Source organism: Chenopodium quinoa, unplaced genomic scaffold (genome assembly GCF_001683475.1).
Source record: "Chenopodium quinoa cultivar QQ74 unplaced genomic scaffold, ASM168347v1, whole genome shotgun sequence".
In the NCBI taxonomy this organism is placed as follows: Eukaryota; Viridiplantae; Streptophyta; class Magnoliopsida; order Caryophyllales; family Amaranthaceae; genus Chenopodium; species Chenopodium quinoa.
The window spans coordinates 1,278,115-1,297,721 of NW_018745082.1; the positions used below are offsets into that span (position 1 = coordinate 1,278,115).

At 37.0% G+C, this 19,607-nt stretch overlaps 1 protein-coding gene across 1 annotated transcript; it reads right to left on the minus strand.

The window, feature by feature from the left end:
- Positions 1-14,715: 14,715 nt before the first annotated feature.
- LOC110709896 (uncharacterized mitochondrial protein AtMg00810-like) lies at positions 14,716-15,282 on the minus strand. Its single transcript, XM_021888157.1, has one exon. It carries the CDS (start codon positions 15,280-15,282, stop codon positions 14,716-14,718), a length of 567 nt encoding a protein of 188 aa, XP_021743849.1.
- Positions 15,283-19,607: the final 4,325 nt, after the last annotated feature.

The window sequence follows — 19,607 nt, forward strand, 5'->3', positions numbered from 1 at the left end:
AACAAAATAACATAAAATGTGTAACTCAAATATATTGTGTAAGGAGTACCATGATCCATATTACTCCAGGAGTATACAATACTAATTGGAGGAAAAATGTCTAATCGTTACAAATAATATAAAACAGAGGTATTATTAGGGTTGGCTTTAGGGGTGTCAATCGGGTTTTGGGTTCGGGTTATCGGTTTATCAGTTTTCGGTTTGTAACGGGTTGGAATTATTATTGGGTCAGTTGGGGTCGGTTTTAAATAATTTCGGGTCGTATCGGTTCGGCTTATTTTTATCACAGTTTATTTTCGGGTCGGATTCTAATTAGGTCGGGTTATAATTGGTCCGGGTTATAATTGGTTCGGGTTAAATTCGGTCGGTTTAAAAATGGGGTTTATCAGTTTAAATCAGGTTTTGGGTCAAAACATATCGAGTCCTAATCGGGTCGGGTTGTAATCTGTTCGAGTTGAACTCAATCGGTTTGACAATTTATTTTGTCAGTTTAAACGGGTTTCATTACGTATATCTTCTGGTATAACCTCAATATTATTTAATTAGTTATTCCAGTAGATCATATGGAGGATTAAATAGTTGTTTAGCTTTATGTCCCTTTTTTGTATAATTATTTTCAAGATAAAATGATAATAACAAATCTAGATTTACCTTTTGATTCAGATTTTTTTTTAATACAATTTAGTGTTTCATAAGCCATTACTTGTAAAAGGACGATAATATTTTAGCATAAGAGTTTCATTGACATCAAAATTCCAAACCTATTCAATATAAATACTTCATATTTCAAATTAAACCCTTTTGTTTTACTATCGATAAAATGAACAAAAAAAAACACTACGGTCATAACAGGTTACGGACTTACAGGTTATAAACGGTATGGTTATAACCGGTTACGGGTTGTAAACTGTTTGGTCATAGTTTATTACGGGTTATAAACGGTTCGGTTCTAACTAATTACAAGTTGTAAGCGATTTGGGTTTATCGGGTTTTTGTCAGGTTTAAACGGTTTCAGTTTACAATGGGTCGGGTTGCTATCGGGTTCGGAAGTACTCGTTTCGGGTTGTTCTCGGTTTTGGGTTGTATCAGTTTGGCTTGACAACGGGTACAGTTCATTAACGGTTCTCAAACATTCAGATCGGTTCAGTTTTAGGTTTTGAAAAATCGGGTCGGGTCGGTTTACGGTTTTAAAATAACAGGTTCTTATCGGTTTAGTTCCTTTTCGAAACGGTTCGAATTCACTAGTTCGAGTTGGTTTTTGACAGCTCTAGTTGGCTTGTATTACATATGGGTTTTAAGTCATCAATGAGAATTAAGCCATTATATTTATTCAATTTGTCTGGTATCAAGAGCAGGTTGAATTTTTTGTGTTTTTTTTTTAATTCATAAACATTAGTGGACACGATTCGCCTCCAACACCGCCACCCCCTCCAATTGAAATCAATCAAAATTCACCATTCTACCTAGGGTCTCAAGATTGACTAGGGGATTTTGTTACTCCCAATCATCTAAAAACCGATAACTATGATGATTGGGCTGCAAATATGCAAGCCTCTTTGGAGGCTAGGCTAAAATTTGGGTTTTTGGATGAACCATCACGGCTCCGATTTTACCATGTACTACTCAGTTAGATTGGACAATAATCAAAGTAATGTTGATTTCTTGGATTTCGAATACTATTGATCCGGAGGTACATTCTTCGCTTTCTAAATTTCGTGAATTTCGATTGCTGTGGGAGCATCTTAAGAAGTGCTTTGCTCAAACTAATGCCCTAGAATTCAACAATTAAAATCATCCCTTGCTAAATGTGAGCAAACTCATTCTATGCCTATTTCAGTTTATTATAGAATTACATTCTTTGTGGCAAGAATTAGATCACCATGTGACAGGCTAAATTCGTATCACCTAATCAAAAGTAATTCCTAAATCCTCTAACTAATGTAGATAGGGAATTAGGGTTGAATCCACAGAGAAACGAGTCTTCCTATTCCTAATTAATTAATATAATCTAGATTATAAAGTAACAATAATCAAAGGAAACTAAACTACGAAGATTAAGAACAAGGAGAAAACAATGAATAAAAGGCCTAGGGCATAGATTCACCAATAAATAATATTCCAGGGTAAAGCATAATAATCAATCATCAATGAATACATTAATCAGATCATAAAGGGCTTTCGCTACGTATTACAATCACACAATTAATCTACTGGTATTAAATCTCATCTCTCGAATCTCGACTTAACCATTTATAAAATAACCTGCCTATTGAAACTAGACCTAAACATTAATTCTCATCTTTCGAATCTCCAATCAATATTGTTAAACTCATGCATAAAAGATATGCGCAAATCTAGTCATAGAGCATTAAATTAATCAATAGGAAATTAATCTAGCATTGACAATTAACAACAATAAATTACCCCTTCATATTATTTATAGATCCCCACAAACCCTAGAAATAGAACTACTCACACATAATTAAAACTAAACTAATCAAAGCAATAAAACAAGACATGATTAAAGGAATAAAATAAATAACTAAGATTAAGAGAAGAGAAATTGTTACCGAAGAAATCTGGAATTAAGAATAAAGTCAAGAACAAAGTATAAGAGAGAGAAACTAATCTAAACCTAAGTAGAGAGAGAAAATCTAAGGAAAAATTAAGAAGAGTGAAAAGAGATACTAAACTCGCTTAACGGAGAAGTATTTATACTAAGCAAGAATCCTAAACTAAAACAAACTTAAACGTCAAAAATTAACTCCTAATAATACCACGCGCCCGATCGGGCGAGGCACCGCCCGATCGGGCGCGCCTTTTTTTGCTGATCAGGGAGTTTCTTGCGCCCGGCCAGGCGCGAGTTCGGGCGCCAGCCTTGCTTCCCTTGCCCGGCCGGGCGCGCCTCCGGGCGCCAGCCTCTTTGGACGGGCGACACTCTTGGGCCACTGGTTGGACTTCGATTGAGCTCCAATTCTTCGGGCTAATCTGGATTTCCTCTTCGGCTTGGTCCAAATGCCCGGTATCACATATACCGAGCCCTTAATCACCGGTTCGATGGCTCTAACCGGCCCTGGGGTATAGAAACTGGTCGTGATTCTCCAATGCTCGTAGTCGCTCCATAACATCTCGGGAAAATGCTTAAAAAGTGCAATTCCCTACAAAAGTCAACCAAATCTACAAAAACACTAAAAAACACCAATTAGTAATAAAAGTGGCTCCAAAGAGCCAAAAACACTACTAATTACGACCAAGGGACAGGGGTAAAATATTATATAAAATAGACATATCACCATGAACCATTGATTTCGTGTACTTGTTGTTCGAAATGTATGGCTAGAGTGGTACATGAATCTAGGCGAGAATAGTGTAAATTGTATGATTTTTTGATGGGGTGATATACTGATTTTTATGCATCATTACGTACTAATATATTTATCTCAAGACCCTCTCCCAAGTCTAGATTGTGCTATCAGTTAGTTGTACAAGAAGAATGAGTTCGTACGGCAAAGCAAGAGCATGACCAAAAGCCCGCAAAAGCTCTCGGTTTTGCCATTCGTACAGGTGTAGACGGTCGTGGCTGCGAGGGGTGAGATATAATTTGTGCAAAATGCAAGAAAGTGGGCCACAAGACTTCTAGTTGTTGGTCAGACAAAGTGTGTAATCATTGCAAGAAAAGGGGCCATATTGAGAGCAAGTGTTTCGACCTTCATGGTTACCCACCTAGCTTGAGTGATGGCATCCGGGGGGTGGGGGGGAGTCCACGGGTGGCTGTGGTCAAGGTTAAGTGCGAGCTAATATTGTTTTGGGTTCGAGTGCTTCTTCTCAAGGCCAAGTGTTTTCAAGCGATCAATGAAAGGAAATTACGAGTTTCTTTGGTAATGCCAGTCACTAAAATTGCTTGAGTGGTAAGTTCGATGTTTATTCTTGGATTATTGATACAGGGGAAACTCATCATGTTACCGGAGAAAAATCTTGGTTGTTTGATAAACAAAATTTTGAATGTCCTGTTGGTTTACCTAATGGGGATACTGTGGTGGCTTCTTTAATTGGTTCTGTTCGTTCATCGGACAAGATTACTCTTACCGAGGTTCTCTATGTTCCATACTTGAGTTATAATTTACTTTTAGTATCACAACTATATGATGATTTTAATTGCATTGTCCAATTCAACCCTTATGTGTGTGCTATACAGGACCAAACGAAGGAGCTGATTAGAACGGGAGGTAGGAGAGACAAACTATATTATTTTAGCAATTCAGATTCGGTGAATTATGTTGGTGCGGTTGAAGCAACCTCAAGCTTGGAGTTTTGGCATCGTCAAATGGGTCATCTTTCCGAGAAAGTATTTTTGCTTTCTCATGTTAGTGGCAATCAAAATAGTCTTGATAAGGGGTGTGAAGTATGTATACGTGCTTAACATCCTAGAGATAAATTTCCATTAAGTGATAGTAGGGCTTCTAGGATTTTTGAGAAAATATACATTGTGATTTGTGGGGTCCATATAGACATGTTTCATCATGCGGAGCTCGTTATTTTTTGACTATTGTGGATGATTATTCTCGTGCAATTTTGATATATTTGGTAGTTAATAAAAGTGAAGTTATTTGAATGTTTTTGGCTTTTGTTGAAATGGTTGAAAGGTGATAGGGATAAGATAGGTTGTTAAGCTACTACCTTAATCAAATTAATCATTTATAATACCTAAACTTACACCAAACTAGTTAGTGGCAAGTAAAGGATCGAACCACTAGGGAAGCACACTAATTCAACATCAATAATCACTAATGCAAGAGTAAAAAGGGGATTGTTTTTGTTGGTTTTGTTGAGTAAGAACACTAAAACTACAAATAAGCGAGAAATTGATGATTAAAACAAAGGGAAAATGACGCTAGGGATACGGGGGTGTCAAATATGATTAGAAAGAGGGGAATAATGATGATTATCATGAAACACATGCCAAAGAACACAAGATTCTACCTAAACAATTCATTCTCATGCAATATCCTAGGCAAATCAATGAAAGAGGTCTACACTAATAAGGATCATTCTCATGCATCCTATTAGTGACAATCGAATCAAGAGAATAAAGAAGCACAATCCATAAAAACTCCACTTTAATAACTCATTCTCATGCAATCATTAAAATAGAGATGATCTTAATCTAGTTCAAATCACTTTCATGCATTTAAACTAGAAAACATCAAATAGAGTGCAACAATAATCTCAAGCTATTAAAAATCATGTCTTTCATCAATTTATGGCATAAGTTCAATCCAACCATCATCATTCATCTAATATCAACTTATATCTTCCACCCCCTTCCCCTAGATAAAAGTTTATCCTAGAGAAGGGAGATTAAACATAATATCAAAACTAGAAATAAACTCATGAAACTCAAAACAAAACATGATTAAAATCAATGAAATCAATAACAACTAGATGAACTAATAAGGTTAACAAGAATATGCAACAATAAAACAAATAAATAAAACTAAAGGAAAGGAGAAGAGATTACTAAAGAAAGGATTAATGAAAGATGAAAACTTGGATTCTTGCTTGATTGATTGAAGATTAAAACTTGAGCAAAGTCGAATACAATAAGGAGTGCTTGAATAACAATCTACTTTCTCTCTCTAGATTAGGCTAATATTCTATGGAATTAGAACTAAGTGTGTTTCATTACAAAGAGTCCCGTATATATATATGTGGCTCCCCCTAAAAGAAAGAAACTTGGGAAACAAGGCGCAAATAAATCAGAAACCCAGCGGGTGCGCGCCCGCACAACAGTAGTGTGCGCCCTCTCAGCATATTGCGCGGCCGCAAATTTGAGGGTACAGGGAAATGAAGCGCGCCCGCACAGTAAACCTGCGCGCCTGCGCAGCAGGACGCATAGTAGATCGCACAAACTCTCTGGTTTGGCTCTGTTTCATCGGCTTGGCTCCACGGGTTCTGAAAGGGCTGTGCGCCCGCACAACTAAGGGTGTGCGCCCGCACAACTAAGGGTGCGCGCCCGCGCAATAGCCGCACAGTATCTCGCGCAGAACAGTTTGCTTGGCTCCTTGAAATCCTCTTTCTTTCGGAACATGATACCTACAAAACACAAGCATGGAAATCAAAATAAAGAGAAGGCAAGAAGACTAAGAAAAAGGAAGATAAAGGAGAAAGGAAAGGAGGAAACAAAACTAAGTAAAAATGCTTAGAAAAGGGCCATACAAGTGCAAATGAGGGGAGAATCCTTAGAGAAAAAGGATAGAAGAGTGGCATAAATGACCCTCATCAAAATCCCCCACACTTACCTCTTGCTTGTCCTCAAGCAAGGAAAACTGGAACAAAGAGACAAACACAACAAACATAACATGACAAGGTTTTAGCAAAACTAATCAAGCCTCAAGGTAATGAAATGCTCCATTTAGACTTACACGCAAATAAATGCACTAAAGAATACTTATCTTTCTCAATTCAAAGAGGGAAAACATGTTCCAAGATGCTCAAGGTTGAAAAAGACAAACCTAAGCTAAGCATAGAGAACTAATGATTTCATTCTCCGCCCTAGCCCCAACCAAGACAGTCTGCGTTCTCTCCACTAGCTTCAATTCATCCCTTAGCTAACTCCTCATGATTCCTCGAGGGAACCGGAAAAAGAAATTTTTCTGTGGAATCATAAGGTCATCCAGACATCTCAACTATGCATACTCTCTCCATAGGGTTGAAATCTATCTCCCTCCATCGTTCTTTAACCACGCCCCTTTAAAATCCAAGTGTTTTAATTAGGGTTGTAAGGTCATGGCTAGGGGTTAAGGTTGGGAAACAATTTGAAAATTTTGGTGGCAATTCCTAAATGAAGCATAAGAGTGGCCATGTCTCAAGAACATCCTAAGAATTGAACCTATTCTCAAACTTACAACCTTTCAAAACAAACCACACCACATTACTTCAATCCTTTACATTTCCTTCACTTTTTTTTCATGAGTTTCAACTTTCTTGCCAAACCTTTTTGCATACTCTTTTCATGAATAATCTTTCAAAACCTTACTCGAACCAAATTACACAAATTTCTTGCTCAATTTCAACATTATCAAACTTGAACCTCACAAGCCAATGCTTCACTAACTACAAGGGTTGGTAGAACATAAACCGATAGGTTTGTAATATGGCTAAGCCAAGAAAGGGGAAATAAGGCTCAAATTGGTTAGCAAGTGGGTGGATGAAAAAATGAAAACCAAATTTGTAACAAAACACAAAGAAAACAAAGAAAAATGAGAAGAAATGCCCTCTTCCTCCTCTAGAGTTATATGGTCACGATCTTGGGAGCTAGACGCCAACACAAAGATTAAGATATGCATAGTTAAGGATCCTAAATGCCGCTCACTAGAATGATGAAGGCTAGAACAAATGACGCTCACACGGGATAAGAAATATAGCAAATACCAACCAAGGGAATCCTATCCACCATAGAGAGCAAGACCATCTTACCACTTTCCCGTGAACTAGGGGTTCAAACGTCCTCAAAAGTTCTAAACCGGGCTACCTTAGCTTACAATGTCTCTAATTCAACCCTAAGCATTCTCAAACCGTGTAAACCCTCATCAACTGGGAAGATAAGCATTCAAAGACATATCGTCAAGAGAGGCAAACTAATCCAAAAGAGTGAGCAAATTACAAATCAAAAATCATTTCAAATTGTCATAATTATGCTTGTAACACAAAAAGGGGAAAACAAAACAAAAGAAAGAGGAAGAAATAAAAAAGGTTCACACACGAGGCATATAATCCAATTAAATCCCAATCGTCATACAAGTGATCGTTCGATAACAACATCAACGATCCCAGGTTCCATAGAACCAAAAGAAAACATCCTCGAACCATTCAACTTCTTCCTAAACTAAACCTAAGCTAAACACCCAAAGAAAAAGAAAATAAAAGAGAGGAACGGTCTCATCAAACGCCGCTTGAAATGAAGACAAGATAAATTATGCAATCTCACCGAGGGGGCTCGATTTGCCCCTTAACTTCCTTCATCTCCATTTCCAAGCTTGAAAAGCGAGCCAAAACAAAAGAAACAACTGAGATACAACAAAAATAAATAAAAAAGTTAAAAATCAAATAAGGAAACTAAAACTTTAAACAAAATGAAGAAATAGAAATAAAATAAAACAATTTAAAATAAAATTTAGATTAAGGGAAATTTGGATTATCGAGAGTTTGGATTTTCCTTCATAGCAGCGCCATCACCTACACAAACACTTGAAGATTCATTAGCAAAAGCTCATCAAAATCACCTAGAGACACCATCATCACAATCTAGAAGATAAATCAACATCAAAACATGATAAAGCCAACCGAACCAAGTAAGCTCTACCACCTACAATGAAGTCCCCCCCACACTAGCATGATGCTAAGCCTTCCCCTACACTACCAAAAAACATCCCTTTGCTTCTTACGCCCCTCCACACTAAAATAATGCACCGTCCGCGGTGCGCCAAATTAAAACATTGGGAGGGGGCAAAGGGGAGAAATAAAGAACAAGGGGGGCTAGTGGCCACTAGGGCCGGCTTCGTCATCATCTCCATCATCCTCGGTTTTGTAAGAGAACCCTTCCAGAGGGATGCCGTGTGGGTCCCAACCACCGGTGAAACCCGGAGGCTAACCATAGTGACCTCGAAAGAGGTCTTGTTGCCATTGAGGCAGCGGGTTAAAAGGGGCGGGAAGCTGAAGAGGGGAAGGGGGGGTTGATAGTTAGGGTCACCCCTAAAATCGCTCCCCCCCGGGGGCACGATAATCGTACCTGGTTTTCGTCGGGTAGTCTACCCGGGAAACGCCTTGGGAGGAGGGCCCTTGCCAATAGGGCCAAGTAGGTTGCGATCCCTGCCACTAAGGGACCGGGCCTTGTTGGGGTGGCCAATAGGGGTAATTGACCAGGGGGGTGACCTCACCTCTATCCATGGCCGTACCATAGAGAGCTTGGGTTTGCATAAACATACCCTGCTGGTTCTCCATCAGGCTTTGCATGCCAAGTTGCATGCTCGTCATTTGTTGTTCAAGGCTACTCATGTTGTTGCTGTTGTTGATGATGCTGTTGTTGTTGTTGTTGTTGTTGTTGCTGCTGATGTTGTTGTTGTTGTTGCTGCTGCTGATGTTGTTGTTGATGTTGTTGTTCGACTACCATATTTCTTGCGCCACCCAAAGCAGTGGGTAACACACCATTGTCTCGCGGAATTTTCCATACATTCCTAGCATTCCGCTCCAAGGATGTACGGCTGGGGTAAGGCAGGATACAATGGTGCTCGCGCTCAACAAACCAAGAATGAAAATTGTTGGCATATGAAGTTCCTTGGAGGAACCCCGACCTTCTCATTTGTTGTATGTCTACGAATAAATCCTTTTCGGCCCCAATTTGAGTGCATGAGGGGAAGAAGCGTTCATAGTTAAGCTTCTTGGCAATCCTTGTGATCATCCCACCAAGGGCAATTTCTCCCGTCTTGTGACCCGACTTGATTGCCTCACAGCACATAACGAACCAGTACCCCATGTCGAGCCGCCCTCTCAACTCCTCCCTAGTAGCAACCCACAAAGTAAAGAGCTCTTCATGCGAGAGCTTACTCAAGTCTTGCTTGCTAAACACCGCATACCCAAGAATGCGGTGAAGGATACGGAGAACAGGGTGGATAATTTGGTTGGCCACCGAATACCTAGTGTTGAACTCTTCAAAATCGATAATCGTTTTCCACCATCGAAATGCATCGTACTCTGGGAATAGGCTGAATGAAGGGGAAAGGAGGTCCGCCTCGGGGTTCAAATCCAACAATGTATTTTGATCACTAAGAGTCATAGTGTGCTGGTTGTTGAATAGTTGAAAGGAAATTTGGAATTCGTTGTTACCATAAGGCTCTTTTTCAAATGAGGCCAAGAATTTTAAGGTGGGATCTTTATATGTTCGATATTGATGCTTGATGAACTCATTCATCCCTAAGTTGTCAAGGAGTGACCTTATGTCATCGTCATTTCCCAAAGATCTCATGGAGCGTTGATCATAGTGTCTCGTGGGATTTAGCTTTCGTCCTTGATGGTCATTGAAGAAGGTAGCATGGACCTTGTTCAAGAATTTCAGTCGAGGGGGAACATTCGGTCCTTGAGCTTGAGTTTGAGTACTAGGTTCCTCAACCCTTAACCGGGGCTCCTTTCTACTCTTCCTTTTGTTCATTATAGCCTCAAGCAATACAAACAACCAAACCAAAAGAGAACTCTCTTTGAACTCAACCAATAATTGAAACACAACAACAACAACCGAAGCCTTAACAATCTGCAAAAAGGTTAGTACCAAAAACTAACCACACAAATGTAGCTCCAAAAACAACTAGAATCAACAGCAAAGCACTTAATCACAATACATTATGATAATAAGCAATTTTCATGAAAATAGTTGCATTATCATCAATACTAACACAAAATTGCTCAACTCAATTCCATGAAATAGCTTTCAAATCAATAATGTTAACTGTTAGTTGAAACGAATACTACAAGGGGGGGGGGGTGAATTGTAGTTAAGTTCCTCATGACTACTTTTGCAAATTTAAAACAGAATATAAAGGGAACTTGATAGTGCACACACAGTTTTACGAGGAAACCTTCCAGAGCCCAAGTGGAAGTAAAACCTCGACCCTTCTAAGGGATTTCAAACACACAAGCAATCCACTATAATAGGGCAATGAAGAAATTACAAACCTATTATAATCCAGACCTTTAAACACAAGTTCCAACTAGAACTTGTAGCACGGTAAGACTCAATCCTACCCAACTCAAATCCCCTGACTTGAATTCACTCGTACTCTCACAGTACCAATGCACTCTTTTTACAAAAGAACTTCTACTGTATGTGATAATAAATCTCATACACTCTCACCCAAATACCCAATCAATTACAGTAAATAATATGTCTAGAATATGTTAGGCAAGCTATGCATAAAACCCGAAACTAATATGACAAGATAAAGCTTGGCAAACTTACACTTTGATAAAGCTCACAAGTTTTTTCTTCACGCATAAACTTACAAAAATCGAAAGCAGTTTTACCTCTACTATTTATACAAGTATAACTTGTATAGAAAGTAGGTTTTCAAAAGATAAAGATGTTAACTTTCCTTATCTCTAAATACGATTTTTGGTAAATTATTTTGTAAAAAAAAAATCTTTTCCGAAAAATACAAGAAGATATATATTAGAGAATAATATTGTTTTGCAACTGATTTTAGGAAAATAAATTAAAACAAAATCTTTTTTTTTCAAAATCTATCTTTTTATATTTTTCCAATTTTATCTTTTTGCCAAATTATCTTGTCACGTCTCTAATAGATTTCATGCATATCTTATTAACATATTTAACAATAAATCTAGAAGATAAAATCTTAACTAAATTAATATCTCAATGCCGCGCTTCTGTAATTCTGAATATCTTGGGCTTCACGCAGGCCAGGAACAAGTTCCTGCTGTCACTTGGTCTCCAGTTCACAACTAGAACTTCACAGACTAATAATTTGCTTGTGGAACTTACTGTCTTCAGCTTACAACCTTCAAGTTCCTGTTAGGGAACATTCCTGTTAAGGAATTTAGTTCTTGTTAGAGAACTCTTCTTCTATTGATTAACTCTTTAAAGATTCTTCAAGTCTTCATAATACAAGATGTTCTTCCTTCACCAAGGTCCATTTCTCCTGTACTTAAACACTTGTAAACCTTTAGTTGAGTTTGATTTAGTTTAAGTTCATCATCATCAAAACTTATAAGCTTTAACAATTTCCCCCTTTTTTATGACGACAAACTTAAGAAAACTCTTAACAAAATTTAAAACACATAGAAGGATGTATTCTTGCATTTTTGATTTTTTGACAGAAAGTAAACACACAAAAGCAAGAAACAAAAATAAAATGAGGAAAATAAAACACACAAAACAAAGAAAAACAGAACATGAAATAACTAAGCTACCAAAATAGAGAAGTTTTGATATTTTCTCAACTGGAACCCCGAACGACTGAAAACTTCAAGTTTGCTTCCTCTTTTCCCCCTTTTGGCATCATAAAAAAGTCCTTCTTTTTCAATATTATTAAACTTTTGACAACAGCCCCACAAGCAATTCATCGAGTGTGGGAAACTGAAGGCAGCGCTGCTAACTTACTTCCAATAAGTTCAACTTTTCTACATAAGCTTTCACAATATAACACACACATGGTTGCACCAAGTTCCAAAATGTTTCATTAAAGTCAAAAGAAACTTCCTGCTTAGTTTTCCAACATATTTCAATATAAAAAAAATTCTAAAACAGAAATTGAAATGTGACAAGTTCATGACTGAAACATAGAAAAACAAAAGTAAGGCTAGAAGTAGGCTAGACAAAATGGGATGGATGAGGCTGGTCTTGTTTAAGTTTCAAGGAGTTCAAGTATCTTCTTGTTGTCTTCAACATTCTGCTGCATATACTCCTCCAACTTATCTTGAAGACGCTTAAGGTCCTTCTGGAACTCCAACTTTTGTAGTTTGAGACTACTCTCAAGACCTTGGACCTTCTTCTCAAGATCTTGTATCTTCTCTGTGGCTGTCTTCAACTGCTTTTCTGCAATGTCAGCTCTGTCTATCAGTTCAGCCACTTGTCCTACAATGACTTTTTCCTCATCCTCATATATCTCAAGTGGTTTCTCCAAGCTAGTTTGAGGAGCCTTACCAGCTGAGATCCTCCTACTCTTCCTCACAACTTTTTCTGGAACTTCCTTCCCTTTTCTTTTTCCTCCCAATGCTTTCTTTACCTTACTTTTTCTAACCTTTCCATTTACTACCTTGAAGTGTTTCCCCATTAATCACATCTTCTGGTTTTTCCTCCAATCCCTCATAAACTCCTTTGAGCTTCACACCTAGACCCTCAAACACAGTAGACAACAATGCACCATATCCCACTTTGTTCTTTCGTGCAATACAGTGTGCTAGGTGTTGATACATTAGGGATGGAAAGTTGATTTTGATTTTCTTGGAGAGACAGAAGATGACAGCCAAATCCATTAAGCATGCTTGGCTTCTCTTCTGAGTTCTGGGCAATATGGTTTTTCTCACCAAATTGAACAATAGCTTATTAAGAGGGCTAAGATCATTGTGGCTTATAACATTCTTCCCCCTTTGTCCTCCCAAGAATTCAACTATATCACCACTGAGATAGTTTCCTACCATCACAATATTCTTCCCCTTCACATACAATTCAAATCCAGCAGTAGGTACTTTCAGAATTTTACCTAGTTTCTCAACATCAAACTCAATTTTCTTTTTATTTACAAAGCTAGAAATCTTCCCTTGTTTAACTTGAAATTTTGCACAAAATTCATCCATAGCCACGGGATATAGCACATTATTAGAAGCAGTAGATAACATATACTCCCACCCTTGAAATTTGATTAAATCGAAGAATTCTAAAAACCTAGCCTTCTTACACCATGTACTATCAAGTCTGTGACCAGTAACATACCTTCCCGCGCTTGCAAGAAGTTCCACTTGGTCATCATCTTCATCAACCTCTTCTTCCTCTTCCTCTACAGAGGCATCTGCTTCACTTTCTCCCTGATTCTCTTCTTCTTCCTGATTTTCCTCTTCGCCTTGATTTTCTCCTTTTTCGAACTCATCAACTTCCTCAATTTCCTTTTCAAGTGACTTTTATTTCTCTCTTTTATGTTTCCATTTACGCAATTTATCAAGTACACTTGAAGTACTGTACTCTTCTTCAACGTTCTCTCTCTCAACTTCCTTAGGGTTTGAGGATAAAGGTTCCGGGTTTTCAGAGGGTTTGGGAGAATTGGAGGTACTTTTGGTTGATTTTGGAGAAGGTTTATAATTCACCATTGATAAAGGTGAAGTTTCTTCTTGAATGGTGTGTTCGGTGTTTTGGGAATTTTCAGAAGAAACGATTTCTGCAATGATAACCATGGTGTTTGATTGTGATTTTGTTCTTGAGATTTTTACTGAAGAGGGTGAATGTGATTTGACAGTGGAGTGAAAAGGTGGGTGAAAGATGCTTTGTATATTTATTGAAGCGGTGCAAGGGAATTGAATGGTTTTACTGTTTAGTCATTAATTGTAACACATTCAATTAATTTGTAAAATCATTTGGCAGGATGTATTTTCAAAATTCACTTTCTTTCCAAATTCTATTAATTTCACAAATCACAATTTCTTTCTAAATATACACATATTGGAACACGATTTAAACACATATGCACAATATATTATTAATTGCTTACATAAATAAGTATTTTAGTGAACTTACCTTTAGTAATTAACAACGGTGACACTTCAGCTATGTTTGTCACACCAAAGTTGCGCCAAAAGCTCTTTAAACTTTATTTACACTATTTTTGAATCAGCCATATCTTGGAACTTCAGAAGCAATCAAGTTAGCTTGATCATCCCAAGTTCCAATCTCAATTTCTCAAATCTTTCTCTGTTCAAGGGTTTGGTTAGAATATCAGCAATTTGACTTTATGTTTGACAAAATTCTAACTTAATATTCCCTTGTTCCACATTGTCTTTTAAAAAGTGATTCCTAATGTGGATATGCTTTACCTTTGAGTGTTGAACTGGATCTTTAGAAATACAAATAGCACTGGTATTGTCACAGTAAATAGGGACACATTCAAAAATAATACCAAAATCTCTAACCTGTTGTTTTATCCATAGAACTTGTGATCAACATGCTGCTGCTGCCACATACTCAGCTTCAACTGTGGACAATGCAACAGTATTTTGCTTCTTGGAACCCCAAGAAACTAGACAAGGTCCTAAGAACTGAACCATACCTGAAGTACTTTTTCTGTTAACCAAGTCACCTACATAGTCAGCATCAGTAAAGCTATTTATTTCAAATGAGTCACTTCTAGGATAGAAGAGACTCAAGTCATCAGTTCTTTTTAAGTAACGAAGAATTCTCTTTACTGCTACGAGGTGAGATTCCTTTGGATTTGCTTGAAATCTGGCACATAGACCTACACTAAAAGATATGTCAGGTCTACTTGCTGTCAAATAAAGTAAAGAGCCAATCATACCTCTATACATAGTTTGGTCTATGCAAGTTCTAGTTGGATCTTCATCCAATCTAGTTCCAATACCCATAGGAGTCTTATTGGTTTTTGCATTTTCCATCTTGTATTTCTTGATCAGTTCCTTGATATATTTTTGTTGATGGATCATGATTCCTTCTTCAGTTTGCTTGATTTGCAATCCGAGAACGAAGTTTAACTCTCCTATCATACTCATTTCGAATTCTCCACTCATTAGTCAGCAAAATACTTACACAGAGATTCATTAGTTGCACCGAATAAGATATCATCAACATAAATTTGTACAATTAATATGTCAGTTCCATTTGATTTTAAAAACAATGTTTTATCAATTTTTCCCGTTTAAAACCATTTTTCAATAGGAACTTTGACAGTCTTTCATACCATGCTCTAGGAGCTTGCTTCAGCCCATAAAGAGCTTTGTCAAGCTTGTAGACATGGTTTGGGAATTCTGGATTTTCAAATCCAGGAGGCTGTTCAACATAGACTTCTTCATCAAGATATCCATTCAAAAATGCACATTTAACATCCATTTGGTACAGCCTAAATCCCATAAGCAGCAAATGCAATAAGTAGGCGTATAGGTTCTAACCTGGCTACAGGAGCAAATGTTTCTTCATAGTCAATACCTTCTTGTTGATTGAAACCGTGTACTACAAGCCTATCTTTGTTCCTGACAATAATACCATGCTCATCTAGCTTGTTCCTAAACACCCATTTTAAACCAATTGTCTTCTTTTTCTTAGGTCTAGGTTCTAGATGCCATACTTTGTTTCTTTCAAACTCGTAAAGTTCGACTTGTATAGCATTAATCCAGTCTGTATCAGTCAAAGCTTCAACATGGTTTTTAGGTTCCATTGAAGATAGGAACGCATAAAATGCACAGAAGTTCCTAAGCTGAGATCTGGTTTGAGTTCCTTTTGTGATATCACTCATGATTTCATCAACTGGATGAGATTTTTGATGTTTCTAAGGCTTTGGAGTAAAGTCTTTAATTGGATACAATCTTTCTTCATTGTTGGTGACTGGTTTCACTGTTGGAACTTCATCTAGATTTTCAGTTTGAAATTCTTCCGGAACTTCTTGATCAGCTTCGTTCTGTTCTGGAACTTGAGGAGTTCCTGTTGCATTCTCTAATGTAGGATCTTTATTAGCTTCTGTATTTGCCTCATTTTCTTCCAGCTGCTTTTGTAATGATGTTGACTCTTCATCTTGTTCCATCTTGCGAACAAGTCCTATTTCAAAGTCATCATCACTTTCCTGTACATCAATCAATTGTTCAGTTTCATCAAATATAATATGTACAGATTCCTCAACATACATCGTTCTCTTATTATAAACCCTATAAGATTTACTATTTGAGGCATATCCTAAGAAAACAACTTCATCACTTCTTTCATCAAACTTTCCTAAGTTTCTTTTACCATTATTATGAACGAAGCATTTATAACCAAAAGATCTGAGGTGAGAGATATTAGCTTTTCTCCCTTTGATTAGCTCATAGGGAGTTTTGTTGGTGATGGCTCTAACAGATACTCTGTTGAGAATATAACATGCTGTATTAAATGCTTCTGCCCAAAAGTTTCTTCGCACACCACTTGAGATTAGCATTGTTCTAGCCATGTCTTCAAGACTTCTATTCTTGCGTTCCACCACTCCATTTTGTTGTGGAGTTCTTGGTGCCGAAAATTTGTGATCCATACCATGCTCAGTACATAATTCATCAAATTTAGAATTTTTAAATTCTGTGCCATGATCTGACCTAAGGTGAATCAATGGATTACCTGTTCTTCTCTGTTCTTTCTTTACAAATGCTACAAATTCATAAAATGTTTCATCTTTGCTAACAAGAAAGAAAACCCAAGTAAATCTTGAAAAATCATCAACAATTACCATTACATATCTCTTACCACTTCTACTTTGGATTATCATAGGACCACATAGATCCATAAGAACAAGTTCCAAAGGTCTTTTGGTGCTTACCATTTTCTTGGATTTAAAGGAACTTCGACTCTGTTTTCCTCTAACACAAGCATCACACACTTTGTCATATAGGAACTTGATGCAAGGGAGACCTTCCACAAGTTCTTTAGCTCTAAGTTTATCAAGTAATGTAAAGCTTGCATGACCAAATATTTTATGCCATAATAAAGGATCATTCTCAATAACACTGAGACATGTTAGACTGCTTTTAGGAACTTCGTTAAGATCCACAACATATGTGTTCCCTTTACGAGTTCATTCTAAAATAATGTTACCAGTGTCATTATGAATGATTCTACTTTTATTTGAAGTAAAACTTACTGAGTTTCCTTTGTCACAAAATTGTGAAATGCTCAACAAGTTGTGTTTGAGACACTCGACCAAAAATAAATTATCAATAGCATGGGAACTTGACCTTCCTACTTTGCCAATGGCAATTATATCTCCTTTCATATTGTCACCAAAGGTCACAGTTCCTCCATAGTAGGCATCCAGTGAGAGAAATCTAGATTTGTCTCCAGTCATGTGCTTCGAACAACCACTGTCGAGGTACCAAGTGTTGTTCCTCCTCACTGGAACCTGCATGAGAATTAAGCATTAGTATCAGGAACCCAGGTTTCCTTGGGTTCCTGTGTAATAGGAGTGGGATTATTTTTCATAACCCAAATTTTCTCAACATCATTTTTATTTTTCTGTGTACTACTTTTTCTCTTTAAACAATTCATCTGCTTATTTTCCACAGAAATGACAAACAATACTACTAGGCAAATTAACATACTTCTTTTCCTTTTGGAACTTCTTCTTGAAACCTAGTCCTTCTGTTCTTTTGGTCTGTGCATTAATAATCTAATTAGGAACTATGCACTCAATAGGTTTCTTACCTTTATTAGCCTTCTCAAGTTCCCCCTCAAGTCTGGCTTTCTCCATTCTAATTTCCCCTAAATCCGATTTCAATTTCTCAAAATTGGTGATTTGAGTTAGAGAAGGAACTTCAGAATTAGGTGAGTCTATTCCTGATCTTAACAAAGAAAGTTCAACATTCAAGAGTATGTTATCATGTTTTAAGTTTTCTAAGGTCTTCTTCAGAATACGATTATCATCAAAAAGACTAAAGAATCTATATTGAATGTCAAATTTCATGTTATCAGCCCACTCACTATTTTCTTGATAAGTGATTAACGCTTTATCACTTTGCTGTTTGGCTCTATGCAATTCTTTAATATCTTCTTGAATTTCCAGAACAACATATATTAGATTCTTTTTAGAGAAATGTTCTAGATCCCTTTCAGAATACCATACCTCAGCTTCAAGTTCCTTCAGCTTAGCCTTTTCATCTATTTTTTCCATTAGGCACAGATGGGCTGTTTCTTCAAGAGGTCGATCTTCTTCGTCTTCTGTATCAGTATCTCCCCAGGTGACTAGCATTGCTTTCTTCACATTGTCTTTGTTGAAGTAAGGCTTATACACTCTGGATTCCTTAGATTGCTCCTTAGGTTTGTTCTTACCATCCTTGAGTGGACAATCCTTAATGAAGTGATCTTTTGCTCCACATTTGAAACAAGTAGTGTCTCTAGAACCAGTAGGCTTCTTGTTTATGTCAAACCTTCTATTATTCATCATCTTTTTGAAGCGTTTGACTAGCATAGCCATATCCTCTTCATCAACTTCAGATTCCTCTGAATCTAGAGCCTTTAGAGCAAGACTCTTGTTTTTGGAACTTTCGTTATTGGAACTTAGATGCAATTCATGAGTCATAAGTGATCCAGCTAGTTGTTCCATATTGAACTTGGTGAAGTCCTTAGCTTCCTGCATGGCAGTAACTTTGGATCTCCAACGTTCATCCTGTGGAAGACTTCTCAAAATCTTTCTAGCCTGTTCATCAATAGGAATTTGCCTGCCAAGAGAGTTTAGTTCATTAATTATGTCATTAAATCTAGTAAACATTTCTTCTATAGTTTGTTTAGACTGCATTTCAAACCTTTCATATCTAGACATCAGTAAATCAATTTTAGAACGTTTTACCTCGTTTGTTCCTTCATGAGTGACCTCGAGTAGATCCCAAATCTATTTAGCAGTCTTGCACCCCATGATACAATTATGCTCATGAGGTCCAAGACCACAATGTAAATACTTTATTGCTAAAGCATTCATTTCGAGTTTCTGATAGTCTTCTTTGTCATAATCAGAAATAAGTTTGGCAAACTTACACTTTGATAAAGCTATGCATAAAACCCGAAACTAATATGACAAGATAAAGCTTGGCAAACTTACAATTTGATAAAGCTCACAAGTTTTTTCTTCATGCATAAACTTACAAAAATCGAAAGCAGTTTTACCTCTACTATTTATACAAGTATAACTTGTATAGAAAGTAGGTTTTCAAAAGATTAAGATGTTAACTTTCCTTATCTCTAAATACGATTTTTGGTAAATCATTTTTTTAAAAAAAAAAAATCTTTTTCCGAAAAATACAAGAAGATATATATTAGAGAATAATATCGTTTTGCAACTGATTTTAGGAAAATAAATTAAAACAAA